This window comes from Bipolaris zeicola (genome assembly GCF_000523435.1).
Source record: "Bipolaris zeicola 26-R-13 unplaced genomic scaffold scaffold_39, whole genome shotgun sequence".
Taxonomy (NCBI): Eukaryota; Fungi; Ascomycota; class Dothideomycetes; order Pleosporales; family Pleosporaceae; genus Bipolaris; species Bipolaris zeicola.
Window position 1 is genome coordinate 105,128 of NW_006912088.1, and position 22,078 is coordinate 127,205.

At 52.9% G+C, this 22,078-nt stretch overlaps 8 protein-coding genes across 8 annotated transcripts; 4 read left to right on the forward strand and 4 right to left on the reverse strand.

Annotated features, from left to right (window-relative positions):
- Window positions 1-378: 378 nt before the first annotated feature.
- Window positions 379-1,587, reverse strand: COCCADRAFT_91038 (uncharacterized protein; the record flags this gene model as incomplete). Its single annotated transcript, XM_007712149.1, has 1 exon — window positions 379-1,587. The coding sequence occupies one exon, from the start codon at window positions 1,585-1,587 to the stop codon at window positions 379-381; it is 1,209 nt and encodes a 402-aa protein (XP_007710339.1).
- A 1,495-nt stretch (window positions 1,588-3,082) lies between these two features.
- On the reverse strand, window positions 3,083-5,273 carry COCCADRAFT_91003 (uncharacterized protein; the record flags this gene model as incomplete). The annotated part of the gene is made up of 2 exons (XM_007712150.1): window positions 3,083-4,904; window positions 4,954-5,273. 2 exons carry the CDS (start codon window positions 5,271-5,273, stop codon window positions 3,083-3,085), a joined length of 2,142 nt encoding a protein of 713 aa, XP_007710340.1.
- A 2,704-nt stretch (window positions 5,274-7,977) lies between these two features.
- COCCADRAFT_90981 (uncharacterized protein) lies at window positions 7,978-9,751 on the forward strand (the record flags this gene model as incomplete). Its single annotated transcript, XM_007712151.1, has 4 exons — window positions 7,978-8,292; window positions 8,346-8,803; window positions 8,852-9,135; window positions 9,189-9,751. The coding sequence occupies 4 exons, from the start codon at window positions 7,978-7,980 to the stop codon at window positions 9,749-9,751; spliced, it is 1,620 nt and encodes a 539-aa protein (XP_007710341.1).
- A 364-nt stretch (window positions 9,752-10,115) lies between these two features.
- Window positions 10,116-10,745, reverse strand: COCCADRAFT_24676 (uncharacterized protein; the record flags this gene model as incomplete). Its single annotated transcript, XM_007712117.1, has 1 exon — window positions 10,116-10,745. One exon carries the CDS (start codon window positions 10,743-10,745, stop codon window positions 10,116-10,118), a length of 630 nt encoding a protein of 209 aa, XP_007710307.1.
- Window positions 10,746-11,307: 562 nt separating this feature from the next.
- COCCADRAFT_24677 (uncharacterized protein) lies at window positions 11,308-11,883 on the forward strand (the record flags this gene model as incomplete). Its single annotated transcript, XM_007712118.1, has 1 exon — window positions 11,308-11,883. One exon carries the CDS (start codon window positions 11,308-11,310, stop codon window positions 11,881-11,883), a length of 576 nt encoding a protein of 191 aa, XP_007710308.1.
- An 822-nt stretch (window positions 11,884-12,705) lies between these two features.
- COCCADRAFT_3413 (uncharacterized protein) lies at window positions 12,706-13,674 on the forward strand (the record flags this gene model as incomplete). The annotated part of the gene is made up of 1 exon (XM_007712106.1): window positions 12,706-13,674. One exon carries the CDS (start codon window positions 12,706-12,708, stop codon window positions 13,672-13,674), a length of 969 nt encoding a protein of 322 aa, XP_007710296.1.
- A 272-nt stretch (window positions 13,675-13,946) lies between these two features.
- On the reverse strand, window positions 13,947-17,563 carry COCCADRAFT_35123 (uncharacterized protein; the record flags this gene model as incomplete). The annotated part of the gene is made up of 6 exons (XM_007712131.1): window positions 13,947-14,635; window positions 14,681-14,944; window positions 14,992-15,904; window positions 15,949-16,417; window positions 16,658-16,839; window positions 17,297-17,563. The coding sequence occupies 6 exons, from the start codon at window positions 17,561-17,563 to the stop codon at window positions 13,947-13,949; spliced, it is 2,784 nt and encodes a 927-aa protein (XP_007710321.1).
- A 351-nt stretch (window positions 17,564-17,914) lies between these two features.
- Window positions 17,915-21,111, forward strand: COCCADRAFT_90954 (uncharacterized protein; the record flags this gene model as incomplete). Its single annotated transcript, XM_007712152.1, has 2 exons — window positions 17,915-18,076; window positions 18,136-21,111. The coding sequence occupies 2 exons, from the start codon at window positions 17,915-17,917 to the stop codon at window positions 21,109-21,111; spliced, it is 3,138 nt and encodes a 1,045-aa protein (XP_007710342.1).
- Between the last annotated feature and the right edge of the window lie 967 nt (window positions 21,112-22,078).

A 22,078-nucleotide genomic window follows, 5' to 3' on the forward strand; every position in this document is an offset into this window, starting at 1 on the left:
TAAAAAAAAATTGTCGCGCTGTTTTTTTTTGGGGGGGGGGGTTAAAAAGTTTGCGATGAGCATGGCGATGGCGTTTATTTTTCTTTCGTTTACATCTGTGTACTATAGTAATGCCACTACGGATGATGTGCAAAAGATTTGAAATCTAAAAAAGTTTTTTTTTGGGATTTTATTTTTCATCTTCTCCATGTTGTCTTACTAATATTTAAATCCCATGGATAAAAAAAAACCCCTTGTCAACTTTTTTTAACTGAATAATTGTGTAAAAAAAAACCAACACCCCAAATGCCGCTTGTTATCCATGTCATAAATATCTCTTCAAAAAAAATCCAATGTATATATATCCTAATCTTTCTTTACCTCATGTATACAACAATCTCATGCACCCCCCTCCCCCTCCACAGCACTCCCCAAACTCCCCTCCCCCATCCACCCATGCCCAATCCTCCCCGTCCCCGCACTCCTCCCTGTTATCCTCCCCGACTTGGCCCTAAAATACCTGGCCTCTTCAAGCGACGGATTCCGCTCAACCCACACCCCCTTCTCGCTCTCAAACGCATACCCATTATACCAACTCTCGGTGAGCGCCTCGCTACCATATTCTTCTAGGAGAACTTCTTCGTAGGCAAAAGGTACTTTGATGGCCACTTTTTCGAGGTAGGAAGTGCGCAAGGGGTATATTTGCGAGGAGAGGTAGGCGTGTGTGTCTTTGACGTAGAGTTGGATTTCTTCAGAGTATGGGTCTGGTTCGTGGGGGGAGGGGTGGGTTGTGAAGGATGGGGTAAGGGAGAAAGGGTCGTCTTCGTTGTTGTTGTTAAGGTCGGATTCTTGGGCGGAAGAAAGGGGGGCGATGTGGAGGGTTGTGATGTCGATGTAGAGACCGTTGGAGGTGTCGATCCAGCGGGCGTCGATGAGGTTGTACTTGTCTGATGTGGATTTGTTGTTGTAGTTTGGATTGACTTCGAGCAGGTATTTCTTGCCGTTTTCATGCACTTCTTGTTCCCAGGCTAGGCGCTTGGAGCGGGCGGTGTCGTCTTCTTTGGGGTCCGACTCGTCGTCTTGCGCGGCGTGACGCTCGCTGGCCCAGCGGTCGCTTTCGGCGGAGCGGGCGTCGTCGAGGCCGAGAGAGGCGGCGGGGAAGTGGTGGACGGTCATGTTCCACCATTCGCCTAGCTCTTGCATGCCTTCTTCTTCGACGAGAAAGTCGAGGTCTTTGTCCCATGGCATGAGACCGCCGTTCCACCACCACCCAAGCAGACACCCGTGCATGATCCATGTTTGGATTCCAATCTGGTCCATTGTCTCTGTATATGCTTTGAGCATCAGCCGTAGATTCCATACCCGTTCCTGGAAGGGAAGCTCGGCAGAGGCAAAGCGCCCATCGTAGTGCGAATTGAACGTGGATTCGTAAAAGTACTTTGTAGGTGCGTGTTTGTACGTGTGGCCATTGGAGAAGGAGTTGACCAGTGGCGTCAAGCCACGGAGGGCGCGAAACGATGTGCTGCGGCGAGCAACGGGCACGGGCACGGCGGTGGTGAGATGGACGAGGTGCACAATTAGGAGAAGAGTCTCGAGCGGAAGTCTCATAGTGACTGCGGAATTGTTTGTATGAGGCGCATTGTCCAATGGGTGGATGGCTGGATAAGAATGTTGGGAACGCCCAGATGCGACTACGGTGCGAACAGGAGAACAGAAAGCACCATGGACGACTAAGCCTGTGGCTTACGGCAAAGGTATCCGTCCGATAAAAAGAAACAATGACAAAGGGAGGGTCGAGGGAAGGTTATCGCGTGCTCACATGTTGAGCGTGCGTATCTCCTCATGTACACACGGCGCGCAGATCGAGGATGCGCCTAGGCGTCGTCACCCCCCGTCTATTCCCGGCCCACCTTTACTCTTCATGGTCAAGCGGTGGTCAAGCCTTAGGAGCTGGTGCCGTCGGAGAACCCGTCAATGCTTATTTAGTACAAAAATGAACAACGCTGGTAGCAGTGTGCGGGGACAGCCGCGTGTCAGTTGAGGGAGATCAAGGTTGTGGGTGTAATGCGTGATCCACCTTTTGCAACCCCCGAGTGTTGGGGGCTTTTGCGTAGGACGAGCACGTGCGGGCCCTCACCCCTGACGACAGGGCAAACACCTCACCTCGACGTAAGTGGACGTCTAGCCGAGAATGTACATGTACTTATGACATCGAAGGAATCCTCGAGGACCCGAGGAGGCGTAAAGATCTCACGATGAAGTGGGAACATCCGGCATGAAGCGATCCGGACAAGCACATCATGAACTTGACGGCGCCAATCACGCAAGCATATCCGCTTCGGATCATCGGGTGACTTGCATCCAAACCCTGAGCGTGCCGTGCGGTACAGTCAACTAACATACTGCCGCGACGTGTACCATTCACTACCCATGAACACATACTAGAACAATGCATACAACCATCACAAGACAATGAGGAACCAAACAAGTCATTTATTTCGGACATTATGTGATTATTTGTATTGCATTTTCATAAATGTACAACCACAGTTCAGAGACCAGCCTCGGGTGGGGTTCGCCGTAGGAATAAAAGAGCCCGGGTACAAGTTTCCCATCATCTACACATATCAACATACTGAACGTCGGACAAATAAACTCCCATATCCCCCACTGCCCTCCCCGTTCCACAATCCGAAACAGGCTTCTTTTGTAGCCCAACCCGAAACGCTGGCCAAATGAGCGGACGCCGGGTTCGTCGGCTGATTACACTTCCCGCGACTTTTCGTGTCAAATAAAAGGTATACGCTGAGAAGATAACACACACTCCGGAGCTCGTGTGCGGTGCCGGAGAGACCAAGGAAACTGTGCGCACAATCAAATATTCCTGGGGAAAAGAGAGACAAAGAAAACGAAGATGAAAAAAACGCCTGGATACGCCGCCCGATGGTAAGACGCCACAATGGTGAACGTTGGACGATGCAAGAACCCAAAGGTAAACAAGAATCTATAAACAGCCGCGTTTGCGGAGCCGAACAACCAGTCGGCAAACAGCGAGTCCGCAACAGCCAGCGATTAAAGGGGTATATTTGCGAAGCAAGCGAAGTCACTCAGACCCCTTCTCGTATTTGACGGGGTGGAAGAGTGTGTTGCGCATACACAACCGGCCTGTGCCGGCCTCTTCCTCGGCCGCACCGCCCTTGTCGTTTTCGCGCGAGCCAAGCCACCTTCTCCACCACTCGGACGAGAAAGCAGCGTTGTAGTAGAAGCTGTTGCCCAGTTGGTTGTGCTCACCCCAGCCGAAGACGCTGTCAGTGGGCTTCGGGGGTCGGTTGAAGGTTCCCTCGAGAATCTCAAGAGGCCAGTTGTGGTCAAAGTAGACGGGGTGTGCGGCGTAGACGGCCTTGAGTCCGTGGTGAAAGGCAACGGTCGGTGGCCACATTTCGGGGAACATGTGGTGCTTCATCAGGTATGTTTCGCGGTGCATGAGGTCCAAGAGGCGCTTCGACAGACGCGAGACGGTGATGATGGCGCAGCGTCGCGGGGGTTCTGGAAGCTCGAGATCGTAGCCGGTAACGTCGTCGCGGAACACCCAGTTGGTCTTGGCAGGGTCGAAGATGGGGTTGAAAGTGATGATATCGGCTTCTTCACCAACACCCCACTCGTAGTTGTCCTGAAGATAGGAGTGGGGTGGCTCGACCTCTGGAGGGCTGGGAAGCATACCAGTGTTGGGGAACTTGGGAGGACCCCAAACTGGCTTCTCGTCGCTGTTGTAGAGCTCCTCCTCGACCATCTCGGTGAAGTTCTTCCATGATCCGTGGAGCTCGGGAATGTAGTAGCGAGACGAGCGCTCCCACAGGCCCTTGCGAGGCTGCTTCTTGGCCCACTCGCCAATCTTGTTGTGGAACTCGTAGTAGTGACCGCTAAGACGAAGATCCATTTCCCAGTTCCAGTAGAAGTCGTACTCTGGGCGGGCTTGAGCAAACCACTGCATGGCAAAGTGGGCACTTCGGTAGACAGAGTGAACAGGGGCTTTAGCGTGGTTGTAGACGTTGTTTGGGAATGGCTCAGGGTAGTACATGCGCATTTGCTGCTCGGACCACAGGGTAGCCATGCCCCAGAACTCCTTGGGGAGGTTGTCCTCGATGACCTTTTGGTAAATCTCCTCAGACGACCAAATGGGCAGGCTGTCGTCCTTGACGTGGAGCAGGAAGTGAACATCGTACTCGCCTCCAGACTTGAGGGCAAGTTCGTTGATCATGGCGCGCAGGGTGAGGATCTGGTAGTCGCTGTACTTGTAGCCGGTCCAGGTGCGGAGAACGTAGGCGTGGCGAGGCACCTTCTTCTTGGCGGGTGCAGACTCGTCCGTCTTGTTGTTCTTGAAGCGGTGGGCGTTCTTTTCGCGGCAGCGCTTCATGGCAGAGGCCCAGTTGACCTTGCGGTAGTCAACCTTCTTCTCCCAGCTCCAGATCTTGTCGGCGCCAGCCTTCTCAGACTTGCCGTCCATTTCAAGACCGCCCTCATCGCGAGAGTAGGAGTAGCCGTAGGGACCAAAGCGGCCGAAGCGATCAAAGCACTTCTTGTCATCGAAACCGATCTCTTCGTAGGAGCCGAAGAAGGGTGCAGTCATGTTCTGGGGAATACCGGGGTAGGCGTAGATGTCGGGCAGGTCGACCTTCTCCTCCTCGTCGAGGTAGCAGGTCTTAACCTCGTCGTGGTCCTTGAGGTATTGGGGCGAGTCGAACTTGTAGGGGTCAAAGGGTACAGGGTCCATTGGGGGCTCCTGGTTTTCCTTGGACATGTGTGGCCACTTGGGCTTGACATTATCCTCGGGATTTGGGCTTTGTGAGTACTTGACATAGTCCTGCTCGGACACCCAGTCGCCAAAGGGGACAAGCGTGCGAACGCCGTTGAAGAAGCCGTTGAGGCTAATAGGTCAGCAGGCAGCTAGAGGATTGGGAAGACGGCGATGCTTACCGAGGGTAGTGTTCCCAGTGATATTGCTTGCGCTCATCGCCTTTGTGAGGCTGAGCGTGCCAGCGGTGTCTCCTGTAGACGCCGGTGCCAATCATGGAGAAGACGAGTATTACAGTGATGGCGAGGGTAATGAGACGCGCAAAAGACAGACGGGGCCGCTGGATGCGGCTGGCCCAGGCGGGCTGGCTATACTTCTTGCCCCATGACTTTGTGCTGAAGAGGGGCAGGGGAGAGGAGCCCTGGCTGTCCTGACCGGGGAGCTTTTCGTAGTTGAAGCGCGTTCGGATGAAGAGCTTGCCTGGGTTGAATCGCGACGCCATTGCGAAGGATCGATGTGTGGATGTGCTGTGGAGCGCGTGAAGGTGCCTATCGCATCTGAGGCGAGGCGATGCAGTCCGGAAGGAGGTGATGGGCTGTGGCGGGGGCTGTGGCGGCTGGCAGTGGTGGTGGTGTTTGTGTGTTGTTGCTCCTGGATGCTGCAACTACGAGTCGGACGGACAGATACTCGGCCGGGCGAGCAGCAGGCAGAGGGAATGGGGGAGGAGATGTGTGTGATGCAGCTGAGACGGCAGCGGAGAGTGAAACGAGTGACTGTCCTGGCTGTAGGAAGGGAGACAGAGACTGGACGAGTGGCAGCGCTCTGGAGGCGTTGGAGGAGAGACGGCGGGCTGAGGAGAGCAGAGCAGGAGCGACCCTTTTCCCTTTCCCTTGTTGCTTGCGGAGGCTAGTACGCTAGTTCGCAAGGGGCAAGCACCTGCACTGCACCTGCCTTGCACCGAATTCTGGAGCGGCGAAATGATCGGCTAGTGCGCCGGCGGAACACGAGGCCGCCCAAATGCAGAGCCCGCCGCCGCGTGGTGGATGCTGATGGCACGAATGATTGCTCCGATAATCACATATATAGTATATACAGTAAAGTAGCAGCTGTTTGTGGTGTTGCAGCTGTTGCGGTTGCTGATTCTCATCGCCAACCCCCACCTCCCCTTGCAAGCGTGGTGGTGGTGTTGGGCCATTGGCAGGATCCAGGCCGCCACAAATCACACAGCGCCCAGCTATCAGAGCACTGTAGCGGACGCTGCATAAATCTCGAAGCGGCATGGGCTCAGCTCGTTGCGCAACCGCCAGTGCTCTTCCCGGCTCAACAACGTCGCCCCGACCCAGCCCAGCAAGGGCATGGGGAAGCAATTTTTTTTTCCTCTCGCAGGGTGACGTCGTGCCGCCGACGAATGCAGGATCGGCGCTTTTATCGACGACGGCGCATGTGCATCATGGGTGTGGATGAGAAAGGCGTGGTGCAACATAACAGAGCTGGCCTTGCCCTTGGCGTCTCCCCCTGGGCCGCGCGTTCACTGCCGCCACCTCGCCTTTCCGCACCGCCGCTCCGCTCACGACAGCACGGCCTAAAAATAATCCCTCGCTGCAGCGCCCGTTAGCTACTGGCACTCTGCTGCGAGAGTATACGGCCAAGAGGAAGCCAAGCCGACTGGAAAATAAGCTATCCCTTGGGCGTGGAATTACTGCATCCAACAAGTTATTGCCCTCTGCAGGGTGGGAGGGAGGCTGGTGAAGCTGTTGCTGTTGTTTGTCTGCCGACCTCAGGCATACCTTCACCTTGACCCAGCGCCGGCCCCCTTGCGACATACCCCCACCCTTCCAATACTTCTTTGCCTGCTGCATGACTGTCAGTATGATGCTGTCCACACAAGGTGACATGACGTTAGGCATGGCCAGGGGTGGGGCCCCGTCTGAGAATTGCCCATGCTTGCTCAAGCCTCTGCCCGCCGTTTCCAACAACGAAGGCGCGCCAGCAGCCAGCCTTGTTTCCCACCAAGCTTACCATCCCCACCCACGCCCCGATATGCCCTTACTTAGTCCTAGCAAAACACTGCATGACCCGGCCGCCTGAAGCCAAGCCAGCAGCCCGCGGCCATTTGGCCTTTTCAAAGCGCCGACGCCGTCGCAATCACATTTGCCTACTCGGTCCCCCTGCCTTCAATACACTATGCCGAGTTTCGCAATAAGCCTGCTTCCGCCTGCTGTTTTGAGCCGAGCCGCATGCCATGTCAATACTTCTACCTTTCCAGCCTCCATGCCTCCCCGATCCTTGGCCGTCCATGGTACCCTCGCAGCCAATAAAACACTAGTCACAGACACGATCGGTGCTTACTTATTATACTCACATATGTACACATGTTCTCACTCGATAACCATGTGTTGCGCAAAAGACAGATGATAGCTTGCAACAACAACAACAACAACATGCACTTGCTCTACAGTATGCCCAGCTGTTTGATATGCCTGCCCCATGCGCTGCAGTCTTGCGCGGCCTCTTGCGCGTGCATGTTCGACTGGGCCCCAGTTTCCATAGGAACTGGTGGGGATCTGAAGCCCAATTGGCCTTGTTGCTCTACACTCAAAACCTCAAACACGCGAGGCGTCACAGCTAGCCGGCTGCATGGTACCACCACCACTACCACCTCCTGCAGTCCGTCTACTGCAACGCTATTGACAACCATATTATCCCGTCTTCGCCTAAGGCGGGGTACACTTGTTACTACGACACTTCCATGTTGTCATTGAAAAACAAAGGTACAATCTAGTGTCTTTGCATCTTTTCAGCATGGTCAAGTTTCGTGCCTGCAGCCAGTACTCTAGTCTGCTCTCCACCAGCCACATGCCGGAGCTTCCCATCTAGCACTGCAGATTCGGGAACATCACGCAGCTCAACTTGGCAGTCGTTGGTGAGCTAGCCACCAACAAGATCAGCCAAAAAAAAAGTGACTAGATAGCTACTATGAATCACGTGCATCGTAGTCCATGTTTGATGCTTACACGAGTCACTCTCTCCATATCAAGTCAGAGTAAGTACACTACTGCGCGCCGCCAGTGAGCCAATCAGAGTCGCCCCACCTCCGAACGGGCCTTCAAATCTCCGACTTGTTTCCACTTTCGACTCATCGCAAGCAACCCCACGTTATACGACTCGACTCAACCCCAATACCAAACCGCTGCACACTCGCAAACATGCCAGGAACACGGGGCCCAGTCCCAGTGCCGCTCGAAACAAAAGGCCAAAACCTCACCCAGGACATCCTCGACCTTCTCGACACAAAGGAGCCCCTCCGCACAGATGAAGACTTCCCCGCAATCTCCCAGGCCGAAATCAAGGCCGCACTCGACAGGCTAGCCAGCAGATCCATGGTCGAATACAAGTCACTAGACTCGGAAAAGGTCGTCCTCACTCCCGAATCCGAGGGCATAGTCGCAGAGGGAAGCCACGAGTTCAAGGTTTGGAAGTTGGTCAAAGAGAGGGGCAGCGTCCCAATCGCTGAACTACCGGTACGTGCAGGATGCACTACGAACTAGCGACATGCAATTGACAAGAGACACAGACCATCTTTGGAAAAGAAGTCGCTAGCGTTGGACAGGGCAATGGCTTCAAGAACAAGTGGATCAAGAAAGACGGAGACAACCTAGTCCTCATACAGACCGAAGAGCCCGCAGACACCACCCGCCAATTACTGCAGGGTATCAAAGACACACAGTCGCTCGACGACTCGAAGCTCCTTGCCCAGCTGAAGAAGAAGAAGCTCGTGACTGTTACCAAGGTCATCACATACACAATCACAAAGGGTCCAAAGTATGCAAAGGAAATTCCCGTAGAGCACACCGACCTGACGGCCGAGCTGCTCACAAACGACGCATGGAAGACTGCAAACTTCAAGCCATACAACTTTGCTGCACTCGGAGCCAACCAAGATGCCGGCGCATTACATCCTCTGAACAAGGTCAGACAGGAGTTCCGCAACATTTTCTTCTCACAAGGCTTCGTCGAGATGCCAACCGGACAGTAAGTTTCTGGGTCTGAATTAAGCGCATGACCAACTGACATTACTAGCTTCGTCGACACAGGCTTCTGGAACTTTGACGCCCTTTTCGTACCACAGCAACATCCTGCGCGCGACATGCAAGACACCTTCTTCGTCTCGTATCCACCAAAAGCCGACAAGCCGCGATTAGACCCTGCAAATGAAGCAACCATGGAACGCATGGAGGCCGGATCAAAACGCCTCTTCTCCACACCAGAGAGCGAGAAGCGAGAAAAGAAGCCACGAGACTTTGAGAAATACTGGCAAGACGTCAAGCAGGTACACCAAGAAGGTGCTTTTGGCTCAATAGGATGTAGGTCGCATGTTTGGTTCAAGACCCTGGAATCTGCATACTGACAATTCCAGACCGATACCCATGGGAAGAAGATGAATCCCTCCGCCTTGTCCTTCGTACACATACCACCGCAGTCTCGACTTGGGCTCTCCACCGTCTTGCAGAAGACCCCCGTCCTGCGCGCTACTTCTCCATCGATCGTGTCTTCCGTAACGAAACCGTCGATGCTACCCACTTGGCCGAGTTCCACCAGATTGAAGGTGTCATTGCCGACTTTGGTCTCACTCTTGGTGGTCTCCAGCGTTTCCTCGAGGACTTCTTCAGCAACATGGGCATCACCAACCTGCGCTTCAAGCCCGCATACAACCCTTACACAGAGCCTTCCATGGAGGTCTTCGGCTACCACACTGGTCTAAAGAAGTGGCTCGAGATTGGCAACTCGGGCATGTTCAGGCCAGAGATGTTGGAACCCATGGGCCTACCCAAGGACATGCGCGTGTACGGATTTGGACTTTCGCTCGAGAGGCCGACCATGATGAAGTATGGCGTCAGTAATATCAGAGAGTTGTTGGGTCACAAGGTTGATTTGAGCTGGATTCGGGAACAGCCGGCTGTGCGCTTTGACAAGGACTAGGGCGTGGATAAGATGAACCTTTTGCTTGATTTGTTACGATAGGACACGGACATGGCCTACGCTACGGAGCTATGGTTTCAGTCTGCCATGGAAATGATATCCAAAAGAGACGCCGAGCGCTCTAAAATGAAAACTAGACTATCCTATACACTTTGATTTGGCTTGGTTGTTGCGTAAAATCAGTACCGCCTTGATACTGGGATATGTTGTTAGGTGGTAGTCATTCCAAGCTTGTGGCTCTGCATTTGCCTCCGACTTGCCCTGCGCCATGTCTGTTGCTTTCATGTGCGTCGCTTGCTTCTCTTGTGCATTAAGCCCAGCATATGCAACATTCGGTCCTCCAACTTCTCTCAGCGCCCACTCCTCAATCCTTCTCTAAACTCATCCTAACCTCCTCCTCAACCCTCCTATTCCTCGCACCCCTATAAATCCAACTCTCACTCTCCCTTCCCCCACCCCACCTCGCCTTTGCCCAAACCAAGCCATCCTGACCAAGCCCAAACCCCAATCCAACCAGCAACCCCAAGCGTATCGTCCTCGCAGCCGTCGAAACCGGAAACTGATGCCACGCACTCCACACCCCGCCCGTCACCATTCCCGCAAGCGCACTACTAACAAAATCCCTACTCCCACTCACTCCCCTTTCAATCTTCCGTAAATCCAACTCATCCACACCCTCCATCTCCTTCATCGTCCTCCCGGCCCTCCACGTCCCCCTAAAAACATCCAGACTCTCCTCTACTACAAAGAACACCATACTCCACGCTGCTATATACGTTCCTTTGCGCAGCCCTTCGACAATGCCGTAGCGCCATTTGTAGTAGTTTTTGGATTTGTGGTAGAGATACCAGCCCGGGTTGGAGATGGGGAGGCGGTGCGCGTTTTCGGCCCGGAAACGTAAAGAGGCCATGTGCCCCGCGGAGAGGGAGCCCAGGGTGAAGCCGGAGAGGAAGGAGAGGGTTGTGGTTAGGAGGAGGCGTCGGTCGAAGGGCATGTCGAGGCGGGGGGAGGTGGGGTGGGGGGGTTTGTGAGGGGGTGGGGTTGTTGAGGCGGGTTCTGAGGGCGCTGCGGAGGCCATTGTGCGGTGTGTAGTATAGTTTTATGGTGCCTACGTGGGCGTGGGTGGTTGTTGGGTTTGCGACTCTAGTGGTGGTGAGGGTTTGCGGTGGATGCGGAAGTGGTGCGGAGGTGATGGGCGGTGCGATTGTAATGCGGAGATTTTTCAGCAGTACGACTGTGTTTCGCTTTACGGTCTGGTGCAATGAAGCGTGAATTGATTGAGCCCAGAATTGGGTGCTCAATGCGAATGAGATCAATAAGTGAAAAGGTCAAGGTCAGTTCCGGCGCGCAAAAGTCCGCCAAATTCGATAAAATTGCCAAGACAGTTGCCGCATGACATCGTGTTACGCGTCTCCCTGTTCCCCCGCGTCTCCCCTCCACCCCTCCATAACACCACAAAACTACTACCTTACCACACCATTCTATAAAACCAGACATTCCAATCTCTCACCCCTAATTCTTTATTCCATCCAACTCGCCCACCTCACACAAAAAACATGACCACACCAACCCCCCAAACCTGGACCCTCCGTCTAAAATCACACAAAACAACCGTCCTCCTACACATCGACCCCCTCCACACCTTCGACACCATAAAAGCCGCCCTATACGACGCACTGCAGCAAACCGAACTCCGCCACCCAGACACCGGCGCCGCAATTCCTCTCCCACCCTCACCCTCAGACATCCAGCTGGGCCGTCCACTCAACATCAACGACGCGCAGGAGGGGTTTAAGCTTGGGGAGTGGGAATACAGTGCGATTGATGAGGGAGAGGAGGTAGAAGGGAAGGGCAAGGGGAAAGCGAAAGCGAAAGCGGTAGCGATGGGGGGGAAGGGGGCGGCGAGTGCGAAACAGTGTCCGAAGGGGGCGGGGTTGAAGGATGGGGCTGTATTGGCGTTTCGGTGGGTGGGGGATGGGAGTTGGGAGGGTGAGGAAGAGGAGGATGAGGATGGAGAGGGTGGGGGGAGAAGGGAGGGGGATATGTGGGGGGTTAAGCTTGCGAGTTTTGAGGATGCGTATGGGGTTGAGAATGAGGGGGATGTTGGGGGTGGGAGGGAGTTTGAGGGGTGAATGGTTGGGTGGGTATGGATAGAAATTATGAAGTTGAGGCGCCTGAGATTAGGCTATGGTTGGCTGGGGAGAGGGTATGAGGTTATGTCGAGAAGAAGCAAAAGGGAAAATGCTGATTCGAGCGAGTATCGCCATGCAAGACGCGGGGTAGAAGAATTATTCGGGTGGACAGTGAAGACGATATGGGAGAAGGTTGTACAGCTGTCGCTTGTAGGATACTAGAGTTAGATGGGGAATAATCTTTCTACTAGAAAAATAGTAGCGATTTTGTAGAAATGCAATTCATACATACCTCTCATCTTTCTCACCCGCTGCAAACATAACAAAAACAAGACAAAACAACCCACCACTTCCACCCCCAACCAAAAAAATCAGCAAGTCATGAGGCGACTATATTGATTTTCTTCCAGTTACTAGAAAATAAAATAAAAATGTCACAAGAAAAAAATTGTAAACGTCATTCCACCCGGCGTTAACCAGCCCGACCAAACGGAGATACCCCTAAACGCCAGACTGAACGCCTAAGCTCGGAGCCGAGCACGCTGGTCGGAGAAAGATGAGGATGTCCGAGTTGCGATTTTTAAAACACAAAGTATGTGATTTTATTGGTTCAATCTACAGGTAAATAGGTTGATTGGAGGTAAGTATGGGAGCAGTATCTTGATAAACTCCGGTGTGTATTAACTATCTCCATACGGCTTTGCCTGATACTTGTATAAATATAACATGAAGACCCGAGTAAAGAAAAGTCAGTATATCACAGCACCCACCTTCCCTCACCCATTCCATCATCCGATTCAATCGTCAAAAAGGACAAAAAAAATGGCCAAGCACACCCTCGCCATCCTCCCTGCAACAAGCACCCAAGGCCTCTCCCTCGCAACCCACATCCTCTCCACCCCCTCCCTCTCCAACCGCTACACCATCCGCGCCCTCGCTCGCAACACCGCACACCCCTCTCTCCTCCCCCTCTCAGCCCAAGGCGTCGAGATACGCCACGCCGACATGACCAACCCCTCCACCCTCACCACCGCCCTAACCGGGATATCCCACCTCTACCTCATGACCCCCACCACGCCCAACTACCTCCAGACCCGGTCTTCCGAAACCCACCAAGTCCGCACCGTCTGCACCGCCGCTCTCGCCGCCGGTGTCCAATATATAGTCTACAGCTCCATGTCGCACCCCATCTCCCTCTCCGGCGGTGCGCTCAAAAACGCAACTCACTTCGACGTCAAAGCCGAGTGCGAACTCTACATTCGCCGGTTACCCCTCAAAAGCGCGTTTGTGGCGCCAGGAAGCTTCATGCAGAATTTGACGGGCATGATGAGGCCGCGCCGCACTTCGGAGACGGAAGCAAAAGAGGAGGGGGAAGAGGGAAAGGGGGTGTACGAAATGCACAACATCCTCCCCCCGGATACTAAAGTACCGTATATTGATATTACGGAGGTGGGCAAGTGGATTGGAGCAGTTTTTGAGGATCCAGAAGGGTATGAGGGGAGGACGCTTATGGCGGCTGAGGGGTTTTATTCGCCAGAGGAGATTGCGAGGGTTGTGGGCAGGGTTACGGGCAAGGAAGTGAGGCATGTTAGGGTGGGGGATGAGGTTGCAAAGGGATGGTTTCCCGAGGGGTCTAGGGAGCAGTTGTATGAAATGTATGTGTTGTTTAGGGAGTATGGGTATTTTGGCGAGGGAGGGGAGGAGGAGGTTACGTGGGCGAGGGAGCAGGTCAAGGGCGAGGTGACGGGGTTGGAGGGGTTTTTGAGGAGGATAGAGTATAAGCTTGAGTAACAGGTACTGGAGGCGTTAGAGAATGAGTCAGCGTGTAAAATAATTCTCAGTTTTCAAAAAATGCTACATAGCTTTATTCTCCTCCCTTCGTTCGATATTTGCTCTAAAAAGCCGTCGGTGTCTGCATATACTGCCACCCCCATTTTCATCCATCATACACGTCAAGCTTTGTTCCCAAGCGCCAAAACTCCAGTTATTACGCCATATTGTTTGTACACTCACATAATACATAAACATACGCGACCGTCAGCCATTACTTTTCGCCCACCTACCTAGAATCCAGTGTATCCCTGCTGCATATTCGGATCGATCGGATAACTCCACATTGCCATTGAATCCGGAATGAACAAGGCAGACAAGTCTGCATCTGAACCAGTGCCCAAGTCAAATTGCGTAAAGTCAAAGTTCATGTCGAAAGGAGGCTGTCCGCCAAGACCTATCATATCTGCTGTTGGCTGTGCAGCCATGTTGGGATACCAGTTTGACTGCATGGCTTGCTGTGAGTGCTGCGCATGAGCTTGCAAAGCCGCTTGAGCCTGTTGCTGGGATCGAGACTGCGCTTGCGTCTGCTGTTGCTGCTGGGTGACATTGTTGCTGCCCATTGCAACTTCGGACAGGAGATGAAGCGGTGTTTGTTTTGCAGGCGATTGGCGGGTAGACGGCTTCGACTCATGGTTCGAGTTTTGCCTGGATTCGTACTCCGCATCTGGCAGTTGTTCCTTGTCGGCCCCTGCCTTGATGTGTGCAAATCGTTCCTGAAGGCGTTTGGCAACAAAGTAGAATTTGCCATGCGGAGACTGACTATCACGGGAGACGATGGCGTTGAACATTGAAACCAACTGTTCGGTGTAGGCTTCAATTTGCAGGTCCTCTTTCTTGATGATGCTTCCCACTTCACCAGAACTTGTGACTGACACCCACATCTTCATTAAACAGACGATTGCGTAGATGGCTCGCACACCTGCTCTGATTAGCAACATGCCTCGGGAAAGTCAGGACGACTTACAAAAGATCACAGGCAAAGTCAGAAGAGTATCAAGCTCGATGCCAAGCATTGTATCAAGAATGCCGTGCGTGGCTTTAAGGCAGTCTCCAAGAGCGCCGATATGGGCTGGACCAACAGGTGCATCCTTCTTAGCTCCGGAAGCCGGCGGCGAAGAAATGGCATCCGAGGTGTACGGGGGTTGCAAGTCCGCAGAGCCTTGATTCTGATGCAGAGCAATCTCGTGTAGATAGAGATCTGTGACATGCTCCCCAAGCCGTAGAGTGGCTAAAAATAGTTAGCAACTATGTAGTGGTGAATTCCACGCAACTTACGATCAACGTCACCGAGATTATTATTCTCCTCCTTCAGCCCACTAAGCTCGTTTTCGAATATCTTCAAGGCGTAGATGACTTTGGGATCCGAAATGGCAACTTCGACTGAAGCGTCGTCCATGCGGAACTCGACCGAAATCTTTTCTCCAATATGTGCCAGCTTAACCTGTTGACAGAGCAGCTTGTCTGACGGAAGGGCTTCAGGAGAAGTTTCGAGGATGCGGACGCTCTCGGCCATGTAATTGGTCCAACGCAGGAGGATCGGTCGTCGCAAAACCATGGTAATGCTCATGCAGAGATAGTAGCACACAAGAAATGTTCTTCTGGCCTCAATACTCCCAGAGTCAGGATGGTACCGCTGAAATGGACCAACCGAAAGTTTCATCACATTGGGCGTCGCCTTTCTTCCCAGGCCCAAGTCGAGAGCCATGACAGCTGCGCAATTTACCATCATGTAAAAATTGTGCTGTTCAAAGTGGAGGGGTGGACGGTACCAAAGCACGGCGGCGTGCAATGCCTGGACAATCTCGATTGATTTTTCTCCGTTGCGCCAGATGATGTCGGCAAGTTGGTCCTTGAGAAGTTTGGTCAACTCACGTTGGGTGTCTTGCGAGACGAGTTGCTCTGCACTTCCATGCGAAGAGCCGGCCAAGATGGAAAGAAACAGAAGCGGCTTCTTCTCGCGGACCTCGCGAGCTGTAGTACCTGGAGGAAAAGGCACTGCTGGAAAATGGGGGCAGATCTCATTGACGTAGCGAAGAAAGACGCGCTCTGCAATTTCGGGAGGCATAAGATTGTCAATCAGAGGGTTGATGTGGCCATGGTCGGTATGGATCTTGCTCTTGGCCGGGCGTTTGATTTCGGGGTGCTCTGTAAGATCACGGTGGATAGCATCCATGGCCTCCGGGATTGACTATCATGTTAGTTTGCACTGACAAGACAAGCCGATGTACTCACATCGTGTGTACCGTCCAACCTCCTGCGCTTTCGGTCGGGGCCTCGCTGCATGCTCTGGGCTGGACTGTAGCCAGGGGGAATATCTGGATATCTACCCGCTGGTGGATTAGACCAATCTTGCTCGAGATTTCCCATGCGATAGGAACCCTCAGTGGGCATGGGTGCCATGCTGTGCTGCGGGAAGCCTCCCTGATGCCTAACGTCAGGCACTCCGGCCTTTTGCGCGTGCAGAGTCGCTGTCAACGCGTCAATCTTGCGTTCGAGCTCGGCCACGCGACTGTCTGCCTTTTTCTGGCGCTTGCGTGTCGGCGGCGTAGTGATGCATGGCCGGCCTGCTTTGGCGCATCGTCTGCATGGTAGATCTGGTCGTTCTTGGTCGCATCGCACTTTGAGTCCTCGACACGAATCGCAAGCCCTGGGGCGCTTCAGGTCGGCAGGGGATTTTGCAGAGCCCGGGGTATCGTTAATACTGTTGAAGAGGTCAGCGTGGGGTCAATGCGTGAGGTGTTGTGTTGGTATTCGTCGCTCTGCAGCGCCCGACGACGTGCGCGTCTTCATGGCAAGCGCAAAGCGGACACTGGCAGTCTACAGATAGCTTCGATCGCGTCGTTGGATCTGCAGAGAGCTGTGCCTGAGAAAGTGGTGATGCCGCTGGAGTGGCGGTGCGCTGCATTGTCGCGGCAGGTGGGAAATGGCTTCGGCAACGTACCCATCGTGGTCGCCTTCGTCTTCGTGGTCGTCATCATGGTGGTCTGCATCTGGTGCGGTTGGTGACGTCTGCTCGAGAGCGGGATCAAGTATGCTGCCGAGTGGGGCGGATTGCGACAGCTGCTGGGACTGGGAATGGTGTTGAGCGGTGGGCGAGGGCAGGTAATACGGATGTCCGGAGTTCTGCTGGGGTGCAGACGAGTAGAGCTGCTGCGAGCGCGGGGGCACCGATGAGGCGCTGGCAAAGAGCCTGGGATCTATCTGGCTCTGGTCTGCCATGAGACTGCAGTGCCGTAGACGTGTGGATGAAGGTCGGCGTCGGTGATCGTATAGTACCCGAACTTCCGCGGTCGACTGCGCCGCGGAAAAGGCTGGAGTTGGAGTGTCACGCCGGATGCGCTAGCCGGAATGGGACTAGTCGCGTAGACGAACCAAAATTCAGTGAGAGACGGTACGTAATGTCAGGCAGGACAGGATGAGAGTGTTGAGATGAGTAAGAAGAAGGAACATGTAATAATAGCATGGCAGTAATCATCATTCGGCTACTAGCTACTAGCTACTGGGCTGCAAACACGTAACAGTTCGTACAGTCATCATACATCAAAAGCTCCCTTCTTTCATGCCTTCAACCTGAGCTGACTGGCGGGATAATGGCCACTTCATCGCCCTCGCCAATCTGCTGCTCTGCATCCTCCTCGTTGGCATCTACATACTCCAGGTTGACCGTCAACGCACAGCTGCTCAGCACCTTGTCCTTCATGCCGGGATACCTGTCCTCGAGCAGAGCAAACAGGCCGCCCGCCTTGACCGGCGCAGGCAGGTGTTCGCTCGTCTTGCCCGTGAACGTTGAAGCGGCGGCAAAGTAGAGGATCGAGAAGTGGCCCGCGGGCGCTTTGCCAGGTGCCATGATGCCTATGCAACGTGTTAGGACCCAGTTGCAATAGCTTATCAAACACGCATCAAAGACGAGAGTTTCTATCAGGAATAAAAGTGTTCCGCAGTCCGCCGCCGAAGCAACAGTCGGATAATACATGCTATAATTTTTGATACATCATAGAACGGGTGTGTTGTGAGGGAGAGCGACAGGATACATACCTATTGTGTGTTGGGTGTGAAGAAGAGAAGACGGCGAGTGCGGGACAAACATGTGAGTTCGCGCGGCGCTTTAGCGTCGGCGCACTGGCCTTTAATGCAGAGCGCGCCTCCGCCGCATTTTTTGGCAGCGGCGACTGACGACATGATTCACACTCGACTCGCCATGTATCCTCGTATGCAGTCGACAGTTGGCAGCGTTTGTTTACGGTGCCAATGGCGTCTCATCAACAAATCTGGGCATTTTGCTCAACCTAACATCCGTCGTGGAATCTACACTATAAAAGTTGGGCAAACGCCTCGGCGGGCGTTGCATGCCACTACCACTGTATGTAGCCATGCCTTCACCTCGATAAAAATAATAAATCATATTCTGACCAGAAACAGCGCTCACAACTACCTTCCATATCTGAAACCTCTTCGCAAAATTTTGACCCTTCCCTTCTACCTCGTCCCAAAAATACTGCCATTCGAGACCATCTCATAAAGTGGCAAGACCAGTATGGAGGACCGACACCAGAAACACTTTCCGCATTTCGAAACTACCCTATGCGCGATGAAGTCTTGAACGGTCTTTCCAAACTCGCCCCTTCTTCAAAGGCCGACGAGGATACGAAGAAAAGCGAATGGGACGGTGCAGAGGAAGCTGAAGAGGACGATCTCATAACTATCGGCTTGTTCTTGAAACCTGGTGACGTGGTTGAACTTTCCCAGGCTGGCCGTGAGCCGGTGCTTGCTGTCTTTGTCCAACAACTAGACACTAGTAGCCAGCTCTTCTCAGTCAACGGCAGATGGACACATTCAAATCTTAAAAAGGTCACTTTCGCTATACAAGGCTGCATCGACCCTTCGCTCGTTGAGCCGCTTGTCCCGTTCCTACCTACAGATCCGACAAAAGCCAATCCTAAAGGCGAAGTCCATGTCCCTAGAGACCTTGCCTCTCCTGTCATAGCCGCTCTGGAACGTTTGACGCAAGAAGCAGAGCACATCTACCGCACAAATGCACCAACACTTGACACAGCCTATACAGTCTTGGCCGACGAAAAGATGACTCGCATGATGACATTGACACAAATCGCCAGGAAACTACTCTCACCCAATGATCCAAAATGGACACCGTCATCGGCTGCACTGCTAGCTGTACGCAAAGCACTCAATCACAACGAGTTCCGTTTTCGATCCGACTCTCGCAGCCACAGACTGACTAATGTCTTTGCTATTCGTCCAAAAGTAGACGTTCAAAATGTTGAAACTGTACATGAATGGATTCGAGAATACCGAGAGTATCTGGCTTTGAATGTCAACACGTCACATAATAACAAGCAACAGCCTACCAAGGGCGCGGCTTATGTCAAGGACTTCCTCGATAAAGCGCGCAGGATCATCGCAAACAGCAGGAAATACCGTCAGCCAGAACATGGTGGCGTAGGGCCGAGTACTACATCCAAAGAGCCCAAGTCCGCCATAAAGGTCAAATGGGGTGAATCCTTCACGAGTGCTGACCAGCAAATCATCAATTTTTTGCAATCATGGGCACTCAACGATCAGTTTGCAGGCATGGCAGGCCTTCATGCCGCTTGCATTGGCCTGATCTCTGCCACGAATTGCTACGAACCAGGGGTAGTTCGGGATGAGGGAATTGCCGATGAAAGTCTCAGCAACATCAGACGTGCCACTGGATTGCTGTTCTTACAAGAGATTGGTGTAATCTCGCCCCACGAAAACCGCGCGCTCTACGATGAGCAATTGATGCTTCCCACCGTTCGCTTGTCACGCAACATCGAAGTGCTTAAAGACAAGGCAGAGCTCACGCGAAGAAATCCCGACTTCCGTGACTCAATGGCAGACTTACGCCGCGACTGGGGCACAACGACAGTCTACTGCGTTGACGATGTGGGTGCTAAGGAAATTGACGATGGCATTTCTATTGAGCGAGTCGAGGGATCCAATAAGGAAGACAATGAATTCTGGGTTCATGTCCATGTGGCCAATCCAACGGCATTCTTTGACAAAACCCACACACTTTCCGGTCTCGCTGCCCATATTACAGAAACAGTATACACCCCGGAGCGATCTTATCCTATGCTTCCGACTTGGGCGTCCGAAAGACATTTCAGTCTTGCCCATGATCGCCCTGCCATTACGTTCAGCTCTCGTATCAACAAGCTCGGCACTGTGCTCGAGACAAAGATTCAGCACGGCATTATTCGAAACATGATCAGCCTCACCCCCTCTGAGCTTGCTAAGCTTTTGGGCGATGAGAATACCCTGAGCAGCCAACAATTCACTGTTGGTGGGGAGGTACCCCAAAGTGAGGAGCGGCCGCTTCCAAGCGTATCACCCAGTCAACTAGAGGAGCTCCGTGACCTGTATACTGCTGCAAAAGCACTATGGGAGAGTCGTAGAGCTGCTGGTGGCGTCCGATTCAATTCGAACAACGTGAGCGTCCAGGTCTATGAAAGCGCCACTACGCCTGGTTTGACTTGGCATCCGCCTTCAATCAGTCGAGCACGTCATATTCAAGGAGACCCTATTATTGACTACAAGAACACCACGCCCAAAGAATTTTTGCCCTTAGACATTGGGCCCAAGAACATAGTCGAGGAGGTGATGATGTTGGCTGGTCAATCAGCAGCAAAATGGTGCGCGGAGCGGCAAATACCTGTCATGTACAGAGGCACAGTCGAACCTCCATCCCAAGAAAACCTGTCCGCAGAAGAACTCCGAGACGTCATAAATGAGCACCACAAAAAGCATGGAGATGTACCTGAACTTCTCGGTATACAGTTGATTCGTGCTTTGGGTAGGGCCATCACACATTATTCTTCATTGCCACACAAGATCATCGGAGTGCCCGGCTATGTCAAGGTCACCAGCCCCCTTCGTCGCTTCAGTGACATGATTGCACATTGGCAGATAGAAGCTGCCGTGCGATACGAAGCGCGGACCGGCAAAAAGTTCAACGCGCTTAACAAGGCTGCTTCATCACAAAACGTGCTGCCCTTCTCTCTCCGGCAGATCCAGGAATCAATTGTCACGCTGACACCTCGAGAGCGCATCATCTCAATAGCCAAGCGAGACGCAACACTCTACTGGGCTTCTCAGGCATTCCTCCGCGCTTTCAAGTACAAGGAAGCGCCGCTTCCCGAAATTTTCAAATTCCAGGTTCGACAAGTTCGAGAAGGTAGAGATGCAGTTGGTCAATTGCCTGAATATGGCTTTGTGGCTACCATGTTACAATATGAAGGTGTTGAGGTGGGCGACGAGTGGGAGGTGAAGTTAGAGATGGTAGATGTCTTCGCTAGAGTCGTCTTCGTGAAGCCAGTTCGTCTCGTGCACCGCGACGAGAGCGCTGTTGTTTGAGCACAGGCACTATGGCTTGAAGGAGCTGAATCCAAAGAAGGATGATGCAAAGCCCCTTTGCTAGCTTCTGTAATGTGTTTACCGGCGATTTGAGTTGCCAATGATTTTGGTCTCTCGTTGCAAAGGAGGCGCTTTAGTGCGACATTTTGGAGCATGCACCCTCAACATTCTGCTAAATGTCAAATGGATCAGCCTCACGTATTCCGGCAGTCACATGAGCGGACCATGTCATGACGACCTGCAGCGAAAATTTACAAAGTCACGAGAAGGGGCCAACAGTCTTCGAAACCTAGATTCCAGCGACCACCAACACACTTATATGTAAGCCACATATGCAATGCCGGAGATCAACCCAGTGCAGGAGGTGACGCACTCGTGTCAAGATCGTGGCGCTGTGGTGGCACGTGCGCAGATAAACCGAGTTGACTGGCCATGCACATGTGCATGGATAGATTTGAGTGCGCGGACCAAAGTCTCGGGTCGTCGTGAGCGTTTTTCACCGCCATCGGTGCTCCGATGGTACTTCCATCGCCTTGGCGATATCATTGTACAACGCCGCCACGACGCCATACAGCAGTGGCGTATGCATAATGCAATACAATTGATTTAGACATTGAACCGTTGGTTGAAGATTACTATCTTCATTGGTAGTACCTCCACACTGCAACTGTTTCTACTTGCCAACAGATAAGTGAGGCTAATGATTTTCGTTCACTGAACACAGCATTGAGTCTGGGCCAGATTTCTGGGGGCATATCTGGACGGTAGATGTCCGATAACAATGACTTTTTGAGGAACTGTAATTAACCTGTACAAATTCATCTCATGCTCTTCTCTCTCATAGCTGCCCGTATGCCCGAGGTGAACCAGTTTTCGACCACTTTGAAATTCCCTCTCTTTCCTCGTCCTTGACCATTCCCATAACACCAAACATGGACGTATCTCTTACGTCATGGGAGAAGTGTCA